At 37.5% G+C, this 21,163-nt stretch overlaps 1 protein-coding gene across 6 annotated transcripts in view; it reads right to left on the reverse strand.

The window, feature by feature from the left end:
• Positions 1-3,256: 3,256 nt before the first annotated feature.
• Positions 3,257-21,163, reverse strand: part of LOC131109241 (protein shisa-6) — a 96,921-nt gene continuing 79,014 nt past the window's right edge. For 3 of the 6 annotated variants that reach the window (XM_058060981.1, XM_058060980.1, XM_058060979.1), the window contains 2 exons: positions 7,055-7,158; positions 3,257-5,240 (listed from right to left, as the gene is read on the reverse strand). In XM_058060981.1, the coding sequence (XP_057916964.1) occupies positions 4,383-5,240; positions 7,055-7,158 (962 nt within the window). In that variant the 3' untranslated portion in view covers positions 3,257-4,382. Of the gene's footprint in view, positions 5,241-7,054; positions 7,159-13,410; positions 13,564-21,163 lie in introns of all 6 variants that reach the window. The other 3 variants (XM_058060978.1, XM_058060976.1, XM_058060977.1) reach the window with 2 other exon arrangements.

Raw genomic sequence — 21,163 nt, forward strand, 5'->3', positions numbered from 1 at the left:
TTACATATCATATTTCTGGATTGCATGTGTCTATAATATTGTGCATTAAAAACTCTCAGAGTGGCAGACGTGTTTGTTTGGCTTTGGGTTTAGAGCTCTTCAGGTTTATTTGACAGGACAGTCCAGCAACAGAGACACCGAGACACCCCCCCCCCCCAACAATTCACCCAGACCACTTTACTAGTGAAAGCCCAGCCATAAATCCCCAATGAGAGAGTGAGGCAATTTCTATAAAAGGTACCATATTTACATTTTCATTTCATTTACCCTTCCTTTATGCTACAAAAGCTTTTCAATATTACTTCATTTTAAGTTTTAATTTTTGAATATATTTTACATATCTTATGATACGCGGCACGGTGGGCAAGTGGTTAGCACGCAGACCTCACAGCTAGGAGACCAGGGTTCAATTCCACCCTCGACCATCTCTGTGTGGAGTTTGCATGTTCTCCCTGTGCATGTGTGGGTTTTCCACTCCAAATTGTCCATAGGTATGAATGTGAGTGTGAATGGTTGTTTGTCTATATGTGCCCTGTGATTGGCTGGCGTGAGGAAAAAGCGGTAGAAAATGAATGAATGAATATATTTCACATATCTTATGTTAGATTTAACAATATTTACAAAGCTAAACTACACGGTTAACCCCCCCCACCCCCTTCAGGTGACACTTGGGAGAGTCCATTCAAGGTGATATGGATCTGGGCTGCAATCACATGGCCACGCCTCCATGCTTGTGCTGCAACCAATCACCTCAAAGAAAGGAGAAACTGATCAGAAATTAGAAAGAAAACTACAGTACTAACCAGAATGTTTGTGTATAAATAACAAATATACACAAATATAAAAAAAAATGACAGTGATCAATGAGGGAGGATTGGCAGCTTAAGTCAGTTTCTACCAGATGTGGTGTGTCTCTGGTACCCACCATTTTGTCCTTTCGACTTTTGAACGACTCAATACCCGACCATTAGTAATACAGTAATTCCTCATTTATAATAATCAATTGGTTTTGAATTCAAATATGATAAGTGGATTTCTGTGAAGGCGGATTCCTTCTTTATAAATTGAATAATTCCATGGTAGGACATAGCGAACCTGTTTACAACCTTCTGAATAAATTTAGAGCCTCGAGCTATGAGATATAGCAGATATAATAAGACTAAATAAGCCATTTATGACCAGAATAATTTTGACACATGGTTAAAACGCACCCGAAAAAAGTCAACTTTTCAAAAAGAGATACCCATGTGTTGATTTAAAATATGGCAGCAGATGGTCATTTAAAAGTACAGACGGAAAACGGCTCAGCTCCAAACTGTCCTCTTAGTTTATGGTCAAGAGTGAGATGTCACCTCTGGATATGACAGCTGTAGAGCTGCAAGTCAACTCAATGGAGTATGGAGACTCCTCCCGGATGATTCTGTTCCTGATTGCCTACAGGCTGGAGTCTAAATATCAGCTGAAGCTAAATAAGTGTATGAGGAAAGTCAGTCAGCCAGTGCTGGTCCACATCCAACCTATAACCTCGATTTTTATATTGGGGCGATGTGCCACTGGAGCTCCCGAAACGATTTTTGTGCATGTTTTACAAAATCTTACCATAGTAAAACCACAAGTTTGATATGGATGCTGTATGGTATCATGTACCCAGAAAAAAATATTACGTTTGATTAATGTTCATGTTAAAGTTTAAATAACTGTTAATAGTTATCCTCCCTATTCGTGTGGAAGTGGTAAGTTTTTGGCTATTTAAGTTTAAAGGAAATAACTTGAAGGCTACCGTTTAGATCGCTAGATCTCTAGTTTGCGAGTTAGCATGTGTCTCAAGACCCTGCAGTTGCGCAATATGTTGTAAATAAAAAGAGTATAAATGTGACTATAGTCGTGTTTTGTCATGTCTACAGGGCTCTAATAATGCTTTGTTCATTTTAATCTGAAAAAAATAATTAGTCTACCCACCAACTATATGTGGTTTCTTAAGTTTTTATTATTTGCCGTTTTATTGTTATTATTATATTTATTTATTTATTACTGATTGATTGATTTGTTTATTCTTGATTTGTTTATTTATTTTTCATCTTATTTTGTGTAGAAAAATAAAAAGTAAGATATTTGAGAACAGTGGAATGTTTTATCAGAGCTTTTCTTGTAGAAATTTTTTTTTTAAAGCTTTTTTGTTTTTAATAAATGCGTTTTTTAATTTTTTTTGGAAAACCTGATGCGGCCCAGACCCGAGCTCCAGTGGCCCCCAAGTAAAATGAGTTTGAGACCCCTGATTTAGACTATAAAACAAGAATCTGGAGTATATTAACAGTTTGAAGTATTGTATGATTAGTTTATCCTTCCACTGACAACAAAAAATCACAATAACTTTATTCTTAATAAATTAAGTCTCAGTTGCAAAGCGGTCGAGTGGTTAGCGCGCAGACCTCACAGCTAGGAGACCCGAGTTCAATCCAACCCTCGGCCATTTCTATGTGGAGTTTGCATGTTCTCCCCGTGCATGCGTGGGTTTTCTCCGGGTACTCCGGTTTCCTCCCACATTCTAAAAACATGCTAGGTTAATTAGCGACTCCAAATTGTCCATAGGTATGAATGTGAGTGTGAATGGTTGTTTGTCTATATGTGCCCTGTGATTGGCTGGCCACCAGTCCAGGGTGAACAACATAAAGTTGTTCTCTGGATTTCTAATTTCTAAGGTCGGCAATGTCACTAAAGAGGTGACTTCTTGATGTTACTGTAAATATAAACGTTTACGTCCACAGTAATCCAGTTGCCGTACCCGTCATGGGTAAGCCAGAGCCAAACCTAAGCCGGAAGGCAAAGCTCTCAATTTACTGGTCAATCTATGTTCTCACATCCCGATGGTCATGAGCTTTAGGTTGTGACCGAAAGACCGAGATTATGGATGGAAGTGACCTCGTCCAGATGGTGAGGTTTTCTGGGCATGCCCAGTTGAGAGAAGACCTCATACACGCTGGAGGGGTTATGTCTCATGGCTGTCCTGGGAATACCTTAGAGTCTTCTAGGTGGAACTGGAAAATGAAGTCTTGACTTCCTAACTGGGTTAATTGGCGACTCCAAATTGTCCATAGGTATGAATGTGAGTGTGAATGGTTGTTTGTCTATATGTGCCAACCAGTCCAGGGTGTACCCCGCCTCTAGGTTTGGGTTAGGATCAGTGGTGTTTGCGTTTTTCGTTGTAAAGATACACAACACAGATACCAAAATCAATTTGAATCGATTGAATGTTTAGAAAAATATGGATGCTTTATTTGTCCCTCAGATCGTTATAATCCATGTCCATAATGTTAAACCCGTGTGATGTCAATGGAACACATTACACATCCAAGTCTGAACAGTAGATCTGTTATCAACAACAGATTGCTTCCTTTACCCCGCACAGAGTTTTGCAAAGACACACACAGTATAGTAGTCATTTATCCTGTCAAATACTTGGTTAAGTGGGTTTTCTAATCTGACCTCACAAAACAGTGATAATTAGTTGCTTTTTTAAAATAATCTATTTTCCAAAAGACAGTCTAATTCAAAGTCCATTCAGTCCAGACTAGCCCAAAGTACTGTTTCTAATAAAGCTTATTTACAGTCATCTACTAGAAGCAAAATAAAAGTATATATAATAATAATAATAAATAGTATGTATGTATGTACGCATACACACATACAGTATATAGTACTGTCACTGTCATCGTTGCTTACAAAAAAATGCTAGGCATCACTAAAAGTTCTGAAACAATATGATGATGTTATGATGATCTTTTTCCTAATGATTGTGCTTCATAACCCAAATCATTTTTTTCAGAAATTGAACATCTGTTAGCGGCACCATTAACATCCATTATAGCGTCTCTCGTTGAGTGTCAGGTTGTACAAATATTTTTTTATGTCCATTTATTTATATATTTATAAGGTTATTACAGGCTCATCATCAGCGGTGCTGTAGTATTGCACATCACAAGTCAAAGAGGAATTTGGCCCTTGGGTTTTTACTGTGCAAAGCCCTTTAAGATTTACCAGAAAAGGTCATACAGTAAATTTGCTGGACAAAGGGGGTCAGTGACGACTTGAAAAGATGAGTGTTTCTTCTGCAAAACACACAGAATGAGACTACGGCCCGGTTATGAATATGATCATGAGAATATCGGTGTAGTAATTTGCAGGCCAAAGAGAGTACTCCGGAATCAAAATACTCTGAATGTAGTGTACAGTGTAGTTCGTTTTACCGGTCTCTTTTTAGTAAGCTTGTGGATGTTCTTTGTTTTGGATAATGAGTTAAAGAAAACATAATTATCACAGTTCTAGTCTTAATGGAGCACAAGCACACCTGACCACCTCGGCCAATGGCATAGCGGCGCTTGTCATTAGACCGTCACTTCAGTCTTGCTTCCCGTGCGGTAGTGTTGCGGTTGCTGTTGCTGCTGATGATGCTGCGGGATGTAGTGGAGTTGTTCCACAGTGTGAGTCCGTCTGGTGGCGAACGCCTGCCGCTTGTTCACAGTCTGATTCATTGCTAAAGTGTTTGAATGCGGGGTTGACGCAGCTCCTGGAACCCCAGCACCGCTTCCACTTCCGCCGTTGTTGGAGGAACTGGGATGGGAGTGCATTTTGGTCATCGTATAGCGATCCATAAGAGGAGTGGTGGGTATGAAGACGTCTGTGTGCGAGATGGCACGTGACATGCTCTTGTCCAGGCCATAGAACCCACCCGAGACGCTGCTGACCATGCCGCGCTTCAGTGACATCATCAGCTTGTCTGGCGAGAGAAGAGGATCTTGGGACAGAAGGCGGTCTTGTGAGTACAGGCGATCTTGTGAGTAGAGTCGGTCTTGAGAGTAGTGGCGGTCTTTTGAGTAGAGGTGATCCTGCGACAGTAGTCGGTCCTTGGAGTACATACGATCCTTGGTGTACAGGCGTTCTTGGGAAGTGTGGCGGTCCTGCGGAAGGAGTCGCTCTTGGGATCGAAGACGTTCGGCTGACAGCAGCTGCTCATCTGAGAGGATCCGACCTCCGTAGGGGGACATACCGTTCGAGGATGTGTTGTAATCCTGTTGCGGGGCTCTCTGTGGAGACAGAACCCGATCCTGCGACATGGCTCTCTGGACACGCCGGGGTCTTTGTCTTTGCTGGGACTGCTGCTGGGTGGACTGTGCCTGGGAAGGCACCTGTGAGATGGAGGACTGTGGGGCCTGGCTCTGAAGCTGTGGCTGTTGTTCCCGATGCTGTTTAGCATAATTCAAGAGGACAGAGAAGAATAAAATGACTTAGGTTGGTTTTTATGCTGGACATTTCAATTTCCGATGTTCAGTCAGTGTCAAAATCCTGCATTATTTTGTACTCGGCTAGCCAGAAACGACTTAGCTCAGGAAGAAGTAACAATCGGTGATGAGAACACAAGCTGACCCCCAGCGATCATGGGATGGTACAACTGGACAGAACAATACTGCTCATGATCACTCTGTCCAAAAGGTTCATGCAGGGTGTCCACGAAACAGTTGAAAGTTAAATGCATGTGTGATGAATATGAAAATGAAGCACCATATGAACTGCCGGAACTATGAAAGTCCATAATGTACGTCTCTGGTCCGACCAAATGCTCCCATACTTGCTTGCACTAAACAGTACAAAGGCTTAATAGATGCTATGCTATAGATGCTATACTTGTCCATTTCTCGATTGACCATTCTCTGTCAACTAATCAAAGGATGGCAATGCACCGCCCTTTTTGGGTAACGGGTAATCGAACTAATTACTTTTACTGTCAGCATAACGCCATTACCATTTTTGACACCCTGTTACTGCATGCTACTGAAGAAGCCTAAAAATATATCACCGACTTCATAACTAATCTGCAGTGTGGGGGATTGGGGGGAGGATAACCACATAAGCAATGAGGATTGGCTAAGGTTTAGTAAAATTGCGTCTTCAGCCAATCGGAGAACTTGGGTGGACGGGTGTTATAGAGTGCGATAGAGCATAGCGAGAGATGGCGAGCGAGGAGGACTCTAGTGAGAAGACAGCGTTTGCCAAAAGGAAGTACTGACACTACTTTAACCTTGTTGAGGTCAAAGGTTAAATGTACTTTATGTCCCCGGAAAAAAACTTTTTTCACGTCTTGTGTTACTTTTACTGGTAACTAGTTACTTTTGTAGTGGAGTAACTCAGTTAGTAACTGTGTTTTAGTAACTTAAAACACAATAACTTTATTCTCAATAAATTAAGTCTCGGCTGCAAGGCGGCCGAGTGGTTAGCGCACAGACCTCACAGCTAGGAGACCAGGGTTCAATTCCACCCTCGGCCATCTCTGTGTGGAGTTTGCATGTTCTCCCCGTGCATGCGTGGGTTTTCTCCGGGTACTCCGGTTTCCTCCCACATTCCAAAAACATGCTAGGTTAATTGGTGACACCAAATTGTCCATAGGTATGAATGTGAGTGTGAATGGTTGTTTGTCTATATGTGCCCTGTGATTGGCTGTCGACCAGTCCAGGGTAAACAACATGAAGTTGTTCTCTGGATTTCTAATTTCTAAGGTTAGCAAGGTCAGTAATGAGGTGACTTCTTGATGTTACTGTAGATATAAACGTTTACGTCCACAGTAATCCAGTTCCTGTACCCGTCATGGGTAAGCCAGAGCCAAACCTAAGCCGGAAGGCAAAGCTCTCATTTACTGGTCGATCTATGTTCTCACCTTCCGATGGTCATGAATTTTAGGTTGTGACCGAAAGACAGAGATTATGGATGGAAGCGACAAGTGGCTAAGGAGGTTTTCTGGGCATGCCCAGTTGAGAGAAGACCTAAGACACGCTGGAGGGGTTATGTCTCATGGCTGGCCTGGGAATGCCTTAGTATCTTCCAGATGGAACTAGAAAAGGAAGTCTGGACTTCCTAACTGAAACTGGTGCTCCCATGACCCGGACCCGGAAAAATGGACGTATGGATGGGTTTAAACCAGTATGATATGAAAGACGCTTCCTTTGGTTGCAAAATAAGCATGCAAATAAGCAAAGATGACAAGATAAGAAGATGATTTACCCACCTGGTCCTGACTCATTTTGAGAACATGCAGGGGAAGAGTCCCTCTTGCTGCCAGGTCAGGCAGATGGCGCTTACGAGTATAGTAGTCTTCCACTTCTTTATCTGCTGCAGAGAGGAGGGACAAAAAAAAACAGAAACAAGAGCTTGAAGAAACTGTTCAGACGGAAAAGCTCGGTGCTGAAAAACAAGGCAAGATCAAGTGAGAGGAGGTTTTTGTTTGATGGCGGAAAACAGGCCATCCCACTTACAAGCTTGTGGACTACTAAGTGAATTGTCATGACAGTTTATTACATGCCAGGCACACATGTCCAGATTGGGAAACCGGCTGTGGGGGGGAAATTCACAGGGAAGTACAACATTGTGGTATCACATAGATATGGAGTACATGCTAAAGTGTATCACTGTAAAATGGCATACATGCTCTTGAATAGGATTTTATCATGGACATACATTTGGACCACAATGCTTTCCAAGACAGTGATTGATAATGCAGTGTAGCAACAACATCATGCCACCCATATATACGTACGTACGTATGTCATGCATATATTTTAGTCAAGCAAATACAAAACCTTTAAAACCTTTCAAAATGGAAACATCCATTATTCCAAACCAAAGACATTATTTTTTTTTTAATATTTTGTGTGTGATTTTGAGTGCTGACAAGAGTGTTTAATCATCTTGCAGAGTCGGCGACTTGGTGTAATTTAAAACAGGCGGAAGACATAACGGAGCAGACGTCGCCTTATTGAAAATTCATAGACGACCTTTTGAGTGTGAGCTATACGTTACGTGTGTGGTTCACGCCACCTGTCAAGACGACACCCCCGCCCGAAAGTCCCTTTCAGCAGCGAGTCACGTCTGAATGCCGCAAATCGATTCATAATGAGATATAATAACAAGATGTTGCTTTCTCATGCATAATACGCCCATCACACCCATGAACAGTATAACTAAATAATGCACTCTGTTATGCACTGTATACCATCCGTTGTAGGAACAATGTGTCTTTCTGTCATTTGCGTTTAACCCATAAGAACCCATGGCGACACGCATGGAACCTACACGTCATGAGAGTTGCTGTCAGGTATTTTAAAATATGGACATGGAACCTTGGTTAGTAGGCATGTAAATCTTTTTGTGGTACACCAAGGGATCACGGGTTCAAGATACCATTCAAAAACGCTATATTATACTATTTGACATTTAACTGATGCAGTCCTGTTTGTCACTGTCTCACCCCCCCCCCCCCAACCCTGTTTCTCTTCTTCTTCTTTTCTGTGTTTCTTCTTGCTCCGGTCGGGCCGCTCCAAATTTCCATAACAAAAACATCAAATAACGGCAAATAAAATTTCATAGTACAGGGAAGTTGTAGCTTACACCTTTCCTGACACAAAGCAAACCTGTTTAGCATTTAAGGACATTTAGATCAACAATACTATCTGCCCCAATGGCTGGATGGGACACAAAAAAAAAAAAAAAACGCTATATTTTGAACAGAATAATTTGATACATTAAAAAAAAGGGGCCAATTCTACAGAAGTGGTATTATTATAGTATTTTTGTAAAAGACATGTAAAAGAGCACACATATCCCCAAGTAGGCAAGACGGGGGTCCCCAACTATGGGGCTGTGGGAGGCGGAATGTTAAGGAAAAAACAACAAAAAAAAAACAACACAACACAAAAACATAAAACAAAAAACATAAAAGCTGTAGCTTACACCTTTCCTGACACAAAGCAAACCTGTTTAGCATTTAAGGGCATTTAGATCAACAATACTATCTGCCCCAATGGCTGGATGGGACACAAAAAAAATGCTATATTTTAAACAGAATAATTTGATACATTCTAAAAAAAAAGGGGGGGGCAATTTTACAAAAGTGGTATTCTGACAGTATTTTTAAACATGTAAAAGAGCACACATATCCCCAAGTATATGGGCAAGACAGGGGGCCCCAATTATGGGGCTGTGGGAGGCGGAATGCTAAAAAAACAAAAAAACAAAACAACAACACAAAAACATAAAACTGTTTGATATTTAATGTTAATGGATATCAATTTTGTAAGTATGGACCATTATTTTATTCAATAAATATTATACACAAACCTATTGGTTAGTGTCAATAATTAATTCCAGAAGGTGCACCTATATTGAAAATGTTTTTTTTTATTAATCACACAATAAACGATAATGAACTTGATATTTTTATTATTATATTTCCTTATGTATGCATTGGTTTCTGCACCTTAGTACATTTGCACCATAGAACAATGACACAAGCAGAGTATACACAGACTCTATATAGTGTAGTATATAAAGCCTTATATAGTCATTGTCTGAATGGGTGGAGGCGGGGCTGGTAGCACACTTTCTTAAAAGTAACCCAAAAAATGTTAATGTAAAACACGTTATTATAGTTCACATTTATAGATTTACATGCAGAAAACAATTAATAATATAGAAATTAAATTTGTATTTATATTTTCCTTTCATCCATCATTTATATGCATTTAGAATTGTCATTTGCATGTAAAACTATAATTGTAAAACAACAAAAACTTCAAGGACATTAAATGGAAGGACAAAAAAAAACACAGTTGGACAAACTGAGTGGTGTAAATTTTCCACCTTGACTGAAAAACATGCTAACCAGGGCAGACTCTAACCGAGGTTCAACTGTATTTCTTTGATGAATTCATATAAAACAAGAGTGGAAAATGTCGTTCTTGGGCTAGCCTTAAAATAGCTATGGGAAGCCTGATAAGATTGAAGCAAAAATGTGAAAATAATAATAACTTAATGAATGGTTCACCGTTTCAGTTATTTTCTTTGCTTCCATTCAAAGTACATTCATGGTTTAGTTGTCAAACAATGTAACATCATACATGTATTTGTACAATTTTAGAATATTTTATACACTTTGTGGTCCACCTGGTCTCCCATCGTTCTTATGGGTTAATCAGCAATTTGTATTATTCTTGTTTATTATGCCCCCCAACAATAAAACAGCCTCATCTTCCTTTCCTTTTCCTTCCCAACACTAAGACACCGTGGGACCCAAAAAAAAAAAGCAACTGGGGGGCATTTTGCTGTTCTGGAAGCAGATGTGAGAATGCCTCAAAGACACCGCCTTATGTCTAGAATCATCTGCTCCCAACAGGCACTCTTGATATTTAATATATATTTTTTTAATATATAATTTATAATAAAAAAAAAGAAAAAGGTGTTCATTCTCCCGAGTCGTAAACAATTGTATCGCTCTAACCTGTCATTTTGCTAAAAAAAAGTGTGAGACCTGATGGAAGTCATGTGGAGATGTCCCCCCCCCCCCCCCCCCCACTTCGCTACGAGCCAGCAGTGAAGTGAGGCAGGAAAGATGAAATTACACATGCCTTAAGGAATATTTGTGTTCCACTTTTAATAGTGTCATGAGATTAGGTCACGTTGTGCTCTGAAAGCCGGCAAAGCGCCACCAAATCGATACGGATCTGGGCTTGATTGTACGATTAGAGAGCATTAGTCAGAAACGGAAACGGAAGACTACGGTTTCCAAGCTCATAATATTCTTGTTTAGCGGAATACAGTAAATACTTTGAAAAACACTTTTTCAGATTCAAGGTGGTTTTGCAGTTATTGAAAAGCTGATTGGGAATCCTGGAGTTAGCGCATAAGAAATATTAATATGCACCCGAGCAGAATATCAAGTAATGACTACGCATGCTCGTTGATCACATGGCAAAGGACTTGAGACGTACACGTTTTATATCTACTTTAAGGCCCTTATCCGGCTCATTTCGGGGGATTTTGGCTCCCAGTGGGGCAAAATACTAGTCAAATACTTCATAAAGTTCAAGTTGTGTACAGAACAAAGTTTTACTCTCCTCTTAAATCACATGCTGGGGTTCCAGATGCTTTTCTTTCCTGTTCTGACACATTTGCCACATATACATGGACCCAAATATTCCAATTCCATTCGATTTATTTGCTCAAACGGAAAGAATGTAACCTTTGTATACACCTCATTCCGAAAGAAAAGTGCCGATCCGAATGAATATATAATCGGATTCACAGGGGTGGAATATTCCTTTCCCAAATCCGATTGAGGTATCTTGTACCCGCTGACAAGTAATATATTACTTTAAATATATTGTATTATATTATAATATATTATTTTTCCATTATATTTTCCAATACATTATATATTATAAATACATGGAATAATATATTTTTGTACATATATTATACAATATATTATATAATATATTCAATATATTGCAGAATATACAAATGATTGCCGCTTTCAATATATTGAAATATATTAAATCCAAATATATAATATATGAGTTTATATATCCCAAATTATATGCAATTTTATATATGTAAAAATATAGTCCTTTTTTGCTAATTTCCTAATACATTGCATTATATTTGCCAATATACTGCAATATTTTTTTTTCCACAAGGGAAACAGTAACCTACCAAGTAAAACCACTCATGTCGTCTTTAATGGCCTCAAAATTCTTTCATCATACATGTTGTCAGCCTCTGTCTTTCATTAGCCACGTTTACATGGACCCAAATATTCCAATTCCATTCGGTTTATTTGCTCAAATGGAAAGAATGTAACCTTTCCGAAAGAAAAGTGCCAATCCGAATGAATATATAATTGGATTCCCAGGGGTGGAATCCCCAATCCGATTGAGGTATCTTGTACCCGCTCAATCGGAAAGTTGTCATTCTGCGTTATTCTTCTTTGTGGTGTTTTTCTTCTTCTGTTGTTTATTGGCGGTTGGCAAGCAGGTTTCGTGTGCATTAGCGCCATCTGTGGAACAGAATCTAAACCCTTCTATATGCCAGTTTTATTAAAAAAGAAAATACATATCTATATAAAACATGTGCCAAGCTTAATTATAAAATATTAGCGAGATTGAACTTTATCTTTTCCTGTTCCCGGGTGCGTTCTTTCAGCGAATGCTGAGATATGACGTAACAGGTAGCTCGAGACGTTCTTCGATTTTAAAAAAATGAAGGAGAGCAATCGGCACTGGACTGTTTCGGAAAGTTTGTTTTTGATTCAAACTAAATTTCAAGACTGGACGAAGGAAAAACTGGCGATACGGAGTTATTCCAACAAGTGGAAGAAAAACTCAAGGAAGTCGGTATCACGTGATGTTGATGTTTACGCTTTTCTGGGCATGCCCCATTGACTATTCTGGTTGATTATAGCGGTGCATGTAGACACGTGATTGGAATATTCCTTTCCATGTATACTATTGCTTTCGGAAAGGTCATTCGGAAAGAGAAAAACTCCTCATGTAAACGTGGCTATTGTCATGTGTGATCAGACGTTAGCATCCCAGACTAGCTTTAGTCAGTCCTATTAGCTTCAACCGTAGTCACAAACTGAACATTTTGATGCGTATTTCTCACAAAAATATCCTCGGTAAGGCATAGAAGTAATTTTCATAGCCAGCAGTCAGGTCTCAAAGCCAGTTGTCTCAAGGTCAATTTACCTGCATCAAGAATTGAGAGCGATGCCAGCTCCCAGCATGCTTTGCAGTACTTGTTTTGTAAGAAGTTGCTGAGGTTTAGACTGAACATATTTGTTTCTTCTGCGTTGGTTTTCCCTTACTTACTACTACTAAACTAATCTTTGATTTGGCTGTATGACTGTAAAAGGGCTCACTCCGTTCGTGCTGTTGTTCTATGTAGGAACAACACAGGTGCTGAAACCAATACGCGGAGTGAACTCTTTTCCAGCTTGTTTGGGGGCGCGAGATGAGGAAAACAGACACACATGCACATGCCAAAGTCATTTTCATTTCTTGTGTGATGAATTTATTTATGATCTTCCCAGGCCTGGTGCCCACAGGATTATTTTCCGAACGAGAAATCCTAATTTTTCCTGAGATCTTGTGACCCTCCTTACCAATAACCACTTCATTCATGTTTCTCCAGTGTACAATATTTAAGATTGTGTATGTTTTTTTTCACTTACTAAAAGCTCATTTTCTATACAGTGGAACCTCTGATATGAATATGAAACTTTGAAACCAAAATTTGGGACACGAGTACACCTTTATAGTTGTACAAAAGGTGGAAGTATGGAACATTTTCACGTGTGCAGTCAGCGGATCTTGTGTGAGACCGCTGAGGTTCCACTGTATTCACAAAGTGAACAGTTTTTTCTGGAAATGAGTGCGCCAAAAATATCCCTGCTAAGGCAGGACAATAATTTTCATCAGAATTAAGGCAAACCTTTTCTGTAATATCTATATGATGATATATATCATCATCATCATCATCATGATCGGGGATCCCGCTCTTGCATTATTGCAGTGAACTTGGACCTACTCAGTTTCTTCAGGGACGAGAAGCGGTTGAGGTCGGCTTTGATGGCCGCCTCGTAGGAGGGTGGCAGTTGGGACAGGCTCTGGAAGGAGCGTGAAAAAGACAGGTCGTAGGGCTCCGTCTGCGAGGTCAGGATGCCACTTATCCGATTGTTTTCTAGAGACACGTACATACACATACAGACACAGGGGTGGGAGGGAAAAAAGAAATGGGCAGTGCTGGCTTCTTCCTTCCCACGACTTTCCAAGTTGAAATAAAAAAAAAAAAAAAAAAACGTGATGAGACTGTCAGCAACCACCATGCGAGCGCAGCCAGCGAGGCGCACGAGTAAAGATGGCTGTAAAGGTTTTTAGTTTGACAGTTATGTTTGCAGTCAGCTAACCTGGCACTCTTTGTTGTTTTTCAGGATATGCATGGTTTGTTTTTATTTACAATAAATGCACTGATGTTATTGTTCGATACCACACCTGAATAGTGGAAAAATGTGAGTCATAAAACTTCAATAAAGCCTTGATTTTTCTGCCCTCATTACCCTCCTGCAAGTTTGTTCATGTTCTCCTCTGATTTTAGATCAACATTTGCAATAAAAACACCTGATTTTATTAGATCAGCTTTAGCTTTAATAATAATAATAATAATAATAATAATAATAATAATAATAATAATAATAATAATAATAATAATAATAAATAAAATAAAATAAAATAAAATAAAATAAAATAAAATAAAATAAAATAAAATAAAATAAAATAAAATAAAATAAAATAAAATAAAATAAAATAATAATAAGTTAAATGCATTGAAGCATAAGCTAACCTGGCACTCTTTGTTGTTTTTTTAAAGACTTTTTCAGGATATGCATGGTTTGTTTTTATTTACAATAAATTCACTGATGTTATCGTTCGATACCACACCTGAATAGTGGAAAAATGTGAGTCATAAAACTTCAATAAAGCCTTGATTTTTCTGCCCTCATTACCCTCCTGCAAGTTTGTTCATGTTCTCCTCTGATTTTAGATCAACATTTGCAATAAAAACACCTGATTTTATTAGATCAGCTTTAGCTTTAATAATAATAATAATAATAATAATAATAATAATAATAATAATAATAATAATAATAATAATAATAATAAATAAATAAAATAATAAAATAATAAAATAAAATAAAATAAAATAAAATAAAATAAAATAAAATAAAATAAAATAAAATAAAATAAAATAAAATAAAATAAAAAGTTAAATGCATTGAAGCATAAGCTAACCTGGCACTGTTTGTTGTTTTTTAAATACTTTTTCAGGATATGCATGGTTTGTTTTTATTTACAGTAAATGCACTGATGTTATCGTTCGATACCACACCTGAATAGTGGAAAAATGTGAGTCAAAAAACTTCAATAAAGCCTTGATTTTTCTGCCCTCGTTACCCTCCTGCAAGTTTGTTCATGTTCTTCTCTGATTTTAGATCAACATTTGCAATAAAAACACCTGATTTTATTAGATCAGCTTTAGCTTTAATAATAAAATAAAATAAAATAAAATAAAATAAAATAAAATAAAATAAAATAAAATAAAATAAAATAAAATAAAAATAATAATAATAATAATAATAATAATAATAATAATAATAATAATAATAATAATAATAATAATAATAATAATAATAATAATAATAATAATAAATAAAATAAAATAATAATAAGTTAATGCATTGAAGCATAAGCTAACCTGGCACTGTTTGTTGTTTTTTTTAAAGACTTTTTCAGGATATGCATGGTTTGTTTTTATTTACAGTAAATTCACTAATGTTATTGTTCGATACCACACCTGAATAGTGGAAAAATGTGAGTCATAAAACTTCAATAAAGCCTTGATTTTTCTGCCCTTGTTACCCTCCTGCAAGTTTGTTAATATTCTCCTCCGATTTTAGATCAACATTTGCAATAAAAACACCTGATTTTATTAGATCAGCTTTAACTTTAATAACCCTCCCTGTCTCTCCTTAATTGCCATAGTTCGCTACGACAATGGAAGCTAACAAGTTAAATGCATTGAAGCATAAGCCAGCCTTAAGCACAGTAATACGGCTTATACTTATTCATATTTATTGGTACGCACCACGAATGAGATCATGAAAGATGATGGATTGAACTGATGGAATGTAGTAGTAGTCTTTAGCGTGGTTGTCAGCACACGCTATAACCGCACTTCCATCTGGGACAGCAGCTAGCGGTGGTATGTTCGAGAAAGAAAGGCTTTCTAAAATGCTGCATCTACATAATCTACTTCCCTGTTGTAATATCTTACGATCATATATCACCTACCATAACTCACCTTCCCGGACTATTGAGCGCACCTGAATGTAATCTGCATACCCAAATTTTAAATATAGATGTATTTTTTATTCCTCTATGCCAAACTTGTCTACAAGCCACAGGTGTTTATGTTATAATATTGGATATTTACACAGAAAGACACCCTGCAAACCTTGCAATCCAACCTACAAATGTACTGCAAAAAAGGTCAGTAAGGATAATTCATAATGCCGCCTACAGAGAACATACTAACTCCTTATTTCTAAAATCACAAATACTTCAACTTGCTGATATAGTTCATCTTCAAACAGCTAAAATAATGCATAAGGTTAAAAATAACCAATTAGCTAAAAATGTAATCCAATACTTCTCTACAAGAGAGGAGAAATATGATCTCAGGGAAGAAGTACATTTGAAACACTTTATGTGACTATGTTAAAAAGCCATAGCATTTCAGTATGTGGAATCAAACTATGGAATGTATATGCGGCGCTTGTAGACACGCAATTGGAATATTCCTTTCCATGTATACCATTGCTTTCGGAAAGGTCATTCGGAACGATTCCATTTGGAAAGAGAAAAACTGCTCATGTAAACGTGGCTAATGGCACGTACATATGAAGGAACACCAAATGATTCAGGAACTAATTTCTGTGCAAATTCAGCTGACGGAGTGGGAAAGAAGGACAGAGTAAGAAGACAATAATTTACCACTTCCACACACGGAAGGGGAAGAAAACTTTTTTTCCACTCTGCATCAATGGCTGACATACAAGTTAAGTTAATGTAAGATAATGTCTCACCAATGTAGTCACCAGAATACTACATATTTCAATCTGTTTGACTAATAATGTACATGTTTTACATGAGGACAGATAATGTAATCTTAGTAGTATGAAGATGAAATATTAAAGAAAAAAATAAAGTCATAATATTATAAGAAAAAAACACATTTTGGAAAATTAGGCAGAAAAAGTTAGTATTATGAGAGTAAAGTTCAAATATTATGGGGACAGATAATCTTAGTCGTATAAAGATGAAATATTATATAATAAAAATTGGAAAATTAGGCAGAAAAGTTAGTATTACGAGAGTAAAGTTAAAATATCAAGGAAATAAGGTTATATTTACTGAAAGAAAATTTGCAGGAAGAAAACGGAAATATTTTGAAAATGCAAAAAATGGACGAAAAACAATTCAGAGTAAAGTCAAAATATTCAGGAAAAAATCGGGCGATATCAGTGAAAAAGGACGGTATCGAACAAGGATGGGACTTCCTGACTTTACTTTGCCAGAGTTATAGAAGTTTTGCAATTTACCACTTCCACACGGAAGGGGAGGAAAACTTTTTTTTCCACTCTGCATCCATGGCTGACTTACTTAATGTAAGTGTAAGTGTGGTGTGTAGTCACCGGAATACTACATATTTCAATCTGTTTGACTAATAATGTAGGCCAAGGGTCCATGGGTCATTACACTAATCCAAGGGATACATGATTATTTAGGGGTGCCACCATACATCTGTTTTTGTGGAATAAAGTGGTGAACAGTTCAATGGTCGCCATGGAGATTTGAGGTCAGCAAAGACTGCAGCTCAAGAACTCTAAGGTGATATTTATGTTTTTGTTGGTATTTATACTCCTATTACATATTACTATCAAATTTGCGGTTTTGTCTTTGTAATTTGAATGATTTGTAGTCATATTTATAGGTATTTAGTGCTCATTGCCTCTACTGTAGCTAACATTAGCTAGTACAGTTCGCTAATGACAGTTAGCTAATAGCTGAGCAAGCATAACATCAACAAGAGTAATATAGAGTAGACAGTATTACTGATGCCTCATATTTATTGAGAGTAGTACTGTAGTACTACATAATGTGATATACACTTGTCCATTTATTATTTTAGGCACTGTTTAGTGCTCATTGCCTCTACTGTAGCTAACATTAGCTAGCTACAGTTTGCTAATGACAGTTAGCTAATAGCTGAGCTAGCATAACATCAACAAGAGTAATATAGAGTAGACAGTATTACTGATGCCTCATATTTATTGAGAGTAGTACTGTAGTACTACATAATGTGATATACACTTGTCCATTTATTATTTTAGGCACTGTTTAGTGCTCATTGCCTCTACTGTAGCTAACATTATCTAGCTATTATAACATTATCTAGCCCTTTGATAACCCTATAGAAAATGATGCTGTATAGAAGTTCATTGTACTCAACATTTCCACGTCAACTTTTGGGCAATTAGACTAGAAATTGCGCATTTTCCGAAATTTTATAAAAGTTTATGTGTGAGATGGCACCCCTAAATCTCAATGGATTTCCTCAAAACTTTGCAAAAGACATTTTTATGTTCATAAAAAAAAATAGAATGCCAGCCAAATTGATATTATGAATTTAAAATTTCCCATTCAAATTCGATGCACCCTAATGTACACGTACTGTATGTTCAGCCTTAGGGAATGGTTGCAGGTGTAAAAGCGACAGTGGCTGGGATTGGATTGGGGTCAAAGGTCATCAAATATCAGGAAAGTCAGTGTGTGTTTGCTGCAGGGCGGATTGGACAAATGACAGGACGCTACGGGAGAAAAGACTGGTCCAAAAGATGAAAGAAAACACAAACAGATAGCGACAACAAACAACAGATGTGAGCCTGGAGAGTGACCCTGCTTTTGTGACAGCGCTGTCATGTGATCAGGGAGCAACGCCTGCTCTGGCTGGAAGCAGCGTGATGTGATGCCAGGAAGAAGGACACAAGGAAGGATACTGGACCAAAGCCCACTCTCATCTTTCTCTTTATCACTCCTTCCCACAAACTCACATATCTGTGCTCCAACGTCCAATGCCGGGTTTACATGCTCTGTCGGTCTTATCTAGCCGACCATGCTGCCACCCACTTTTGCTCCTTAATTCTTTCTGGTCTGTTTACTCTCATTTTCCCCACTCGCGCTTGCTCTATCTGGCTCCCCCATGTCAGCTTGCAGCAGTCATGGGTGCGGCTCCAGACCAGCCTCCGATGACCGGATAAAACGGGAAGAAGATGGAGATAAGGACAGTTTAAAAAAGGATGAGGCCGTAGCGGAATGACGACAAGGGAAGAAAATAGCTGAGTGAAAAAGCTTTGCAAGGATGGCGGAGGGTGGGGGGGGCTGGCAACGGGGGGGTAGTGGAAGGATGCGTGTGTCTGCATCAATAAGGGATGATTTTACCGAAGCTGTACAAACTGTCCCGCTCTCCATTTCAATATCGATCACTTCCACTGACCACACACAGAGTGGCTTTAACCCAGGGGTGTCCAAAGTGCAGCCCGGGTGCCATTTGTGGCTTGCGGCTGAGTTGTAATTTTACAAGATCGTAATATTATGAGGACAGATAATGTCATCTTATTCATAAAAAGTTATAATATTATAAGAAAAAAAACACATTTTAGGCAGAAAAAAATAGGCAGAAAAAGTTAGTATTATGAGAGTAAAGTTAAAATATTATGAGGACAGGTAATGTCATCTTAGTAGTATAAAGATGAAATATTAAAGAAAAAGTCAAAATATTATGAGAAAAAAACACATTTTGGAAAATTGGGCAGAAAAAGTTAGTATGAGAGTAAAGTTAAATTATTATGAGGACAGATAATGTCATCTTAGTAGTATAAAGATGAAATATTAAGGAACAAAATAAAGTCATAATATTATAAGAAAAAAACTCATTTTGGAAAATTTGTCAGAAAAAGTTAGTATTATGAGAGTAAAGTTAAAATATTATGAGGACAAATAATGTCATATTGGTCATATAAAGATTAAATATTAAGGAAAAAAATTAAATCATAATATAAGAAACAAACAAATTTTGGAAAATTAGGCAGGGGTGTCCAAAGTGCAGCCCGGGGGCCATTTGTGGCTTGCGGCTGAGTTGTAATTTTACAAGATTGTAATATTATGAGGACAGATAATGTCATTTTAGTCGTATAAAGATGAAATATTAAAGAAAAAAATAAAGTCATAATATTATAAGAAACAAACACATTTTGGAAAATTAGGCAGGGGTGTCCAAAGTGCAGCCCGGGGGCTTGCGGCTGAGTTGTAATTTTACAAGATCGTAATATTATGAGGACCGATAATGTCATCTTATTTTGGAAAATTAGGCAGAAAAAGTTACTATAATGAGAGTAAAGTTCAAATATTATGAGAACAGATAATGACATCTTAGTCGTATAAAGATGAAATATTAAAGAAAAAATTAAGTCATAATATTATAAGAAAAAACACATTTTGGAAAATTGGGCAGAAAAAGTTAGCATTATGAGAGTAAAGTTCAAATATTATGAGGACAGATAATGTCATCTTAGTAGTATAAAGATGAAATATTAAAGAAAAAAATAAAGTCACAATATTATGAGAAAAAAACACATTTTGGAAAATGAGGCAGAAAAAGTTAGCATTATGAGACTAATGTTAAAATATTATGAGGACAGATAATGTCATCTCAGTCGTATAAAGATGAAATATTATATAATAAAAATTGGAAAATTAGGCAGAAAAAGTTAGTATTATGAGAGTAAAGTTCAAATATCATGGAAATAAGGTTATATTTACTGAAAAAAAAAATTGCAGGAAGAAAACTGAAATATTTTCAAGATGCAAAAATGCAAAAAAAACGAACGAAAAACAATTTAGAGTAAAGTCAAAATATTCAGGAAAAAAAGGTTCTAATTGGTATCGGCTGACTTTGTGCTTGACTTTAATTCATAACGTCCCTACAGGACCAGAGGAAACATTGGGAGTGCTGTCATGTGATAGTCATGTGACTATCTCAGGATGTCTCTCAGGCAAACATACACATGTGAAGAATTTCCAAATTTTTTTTTTTTCGTTTTTGCCGTTAAAACCATACCAACCGAATGCACAAATGTGCTGCTGTGAAAAATCCTCATCCCAAATTCATTGTGTGCAATCTGAAAATGTGGCAAAGGCACGCAGGCGGATTAGCAATAAGCACCATCAAATACGAAGAATGAATCCTGCAGGAGATGTAATGGACCCCACAGCGCCCTGATGATCCCACATCATACAAGCACTCCGGATTACATGACGAGATTTGTTTTCTTTTTTGTTTTATAAGATGACACAATTATTTTTTTTGCCAATTGACAACTTTTTGGAAGAAATATGTTACCCACTAATAACCCACAGTTTCAAAACAGCCTAAATGGTACGTATGAAGGGGGGTAATGGTACAAGAAATGTATTTGTAGTTTGATTTCTTTGGTACATTGGCACATTAGTAAACATTAAAAGTGAGGCACACAACAACTCCAGTGCAGCTCAGCCTTTGGCTAGCGAAGAAGAAGCCATTGTTTGGGAAGACTCGCCTTCCCGTTGAAACACCAATGGACAGGCACAAGTGGATTAGACAAAAAAGTGTGCCCGCATTGTCC

Source organism: Doryrhamphus excisus, chromosome 22 (assembly GCF_030265055.1).
Source record: "Doryrhamphus excisus isolate RoL2022-K1 chromosome 22, RoL_Dexc_1.0, whole genome shotgun sequence".
Lineage (NCBI taxonomy): Eukaryota > Metazoa > Chordata > Actinopteri > Syngnathiformes > Syngnathidae > Doryrhamphus > Doryrhamphus excisus.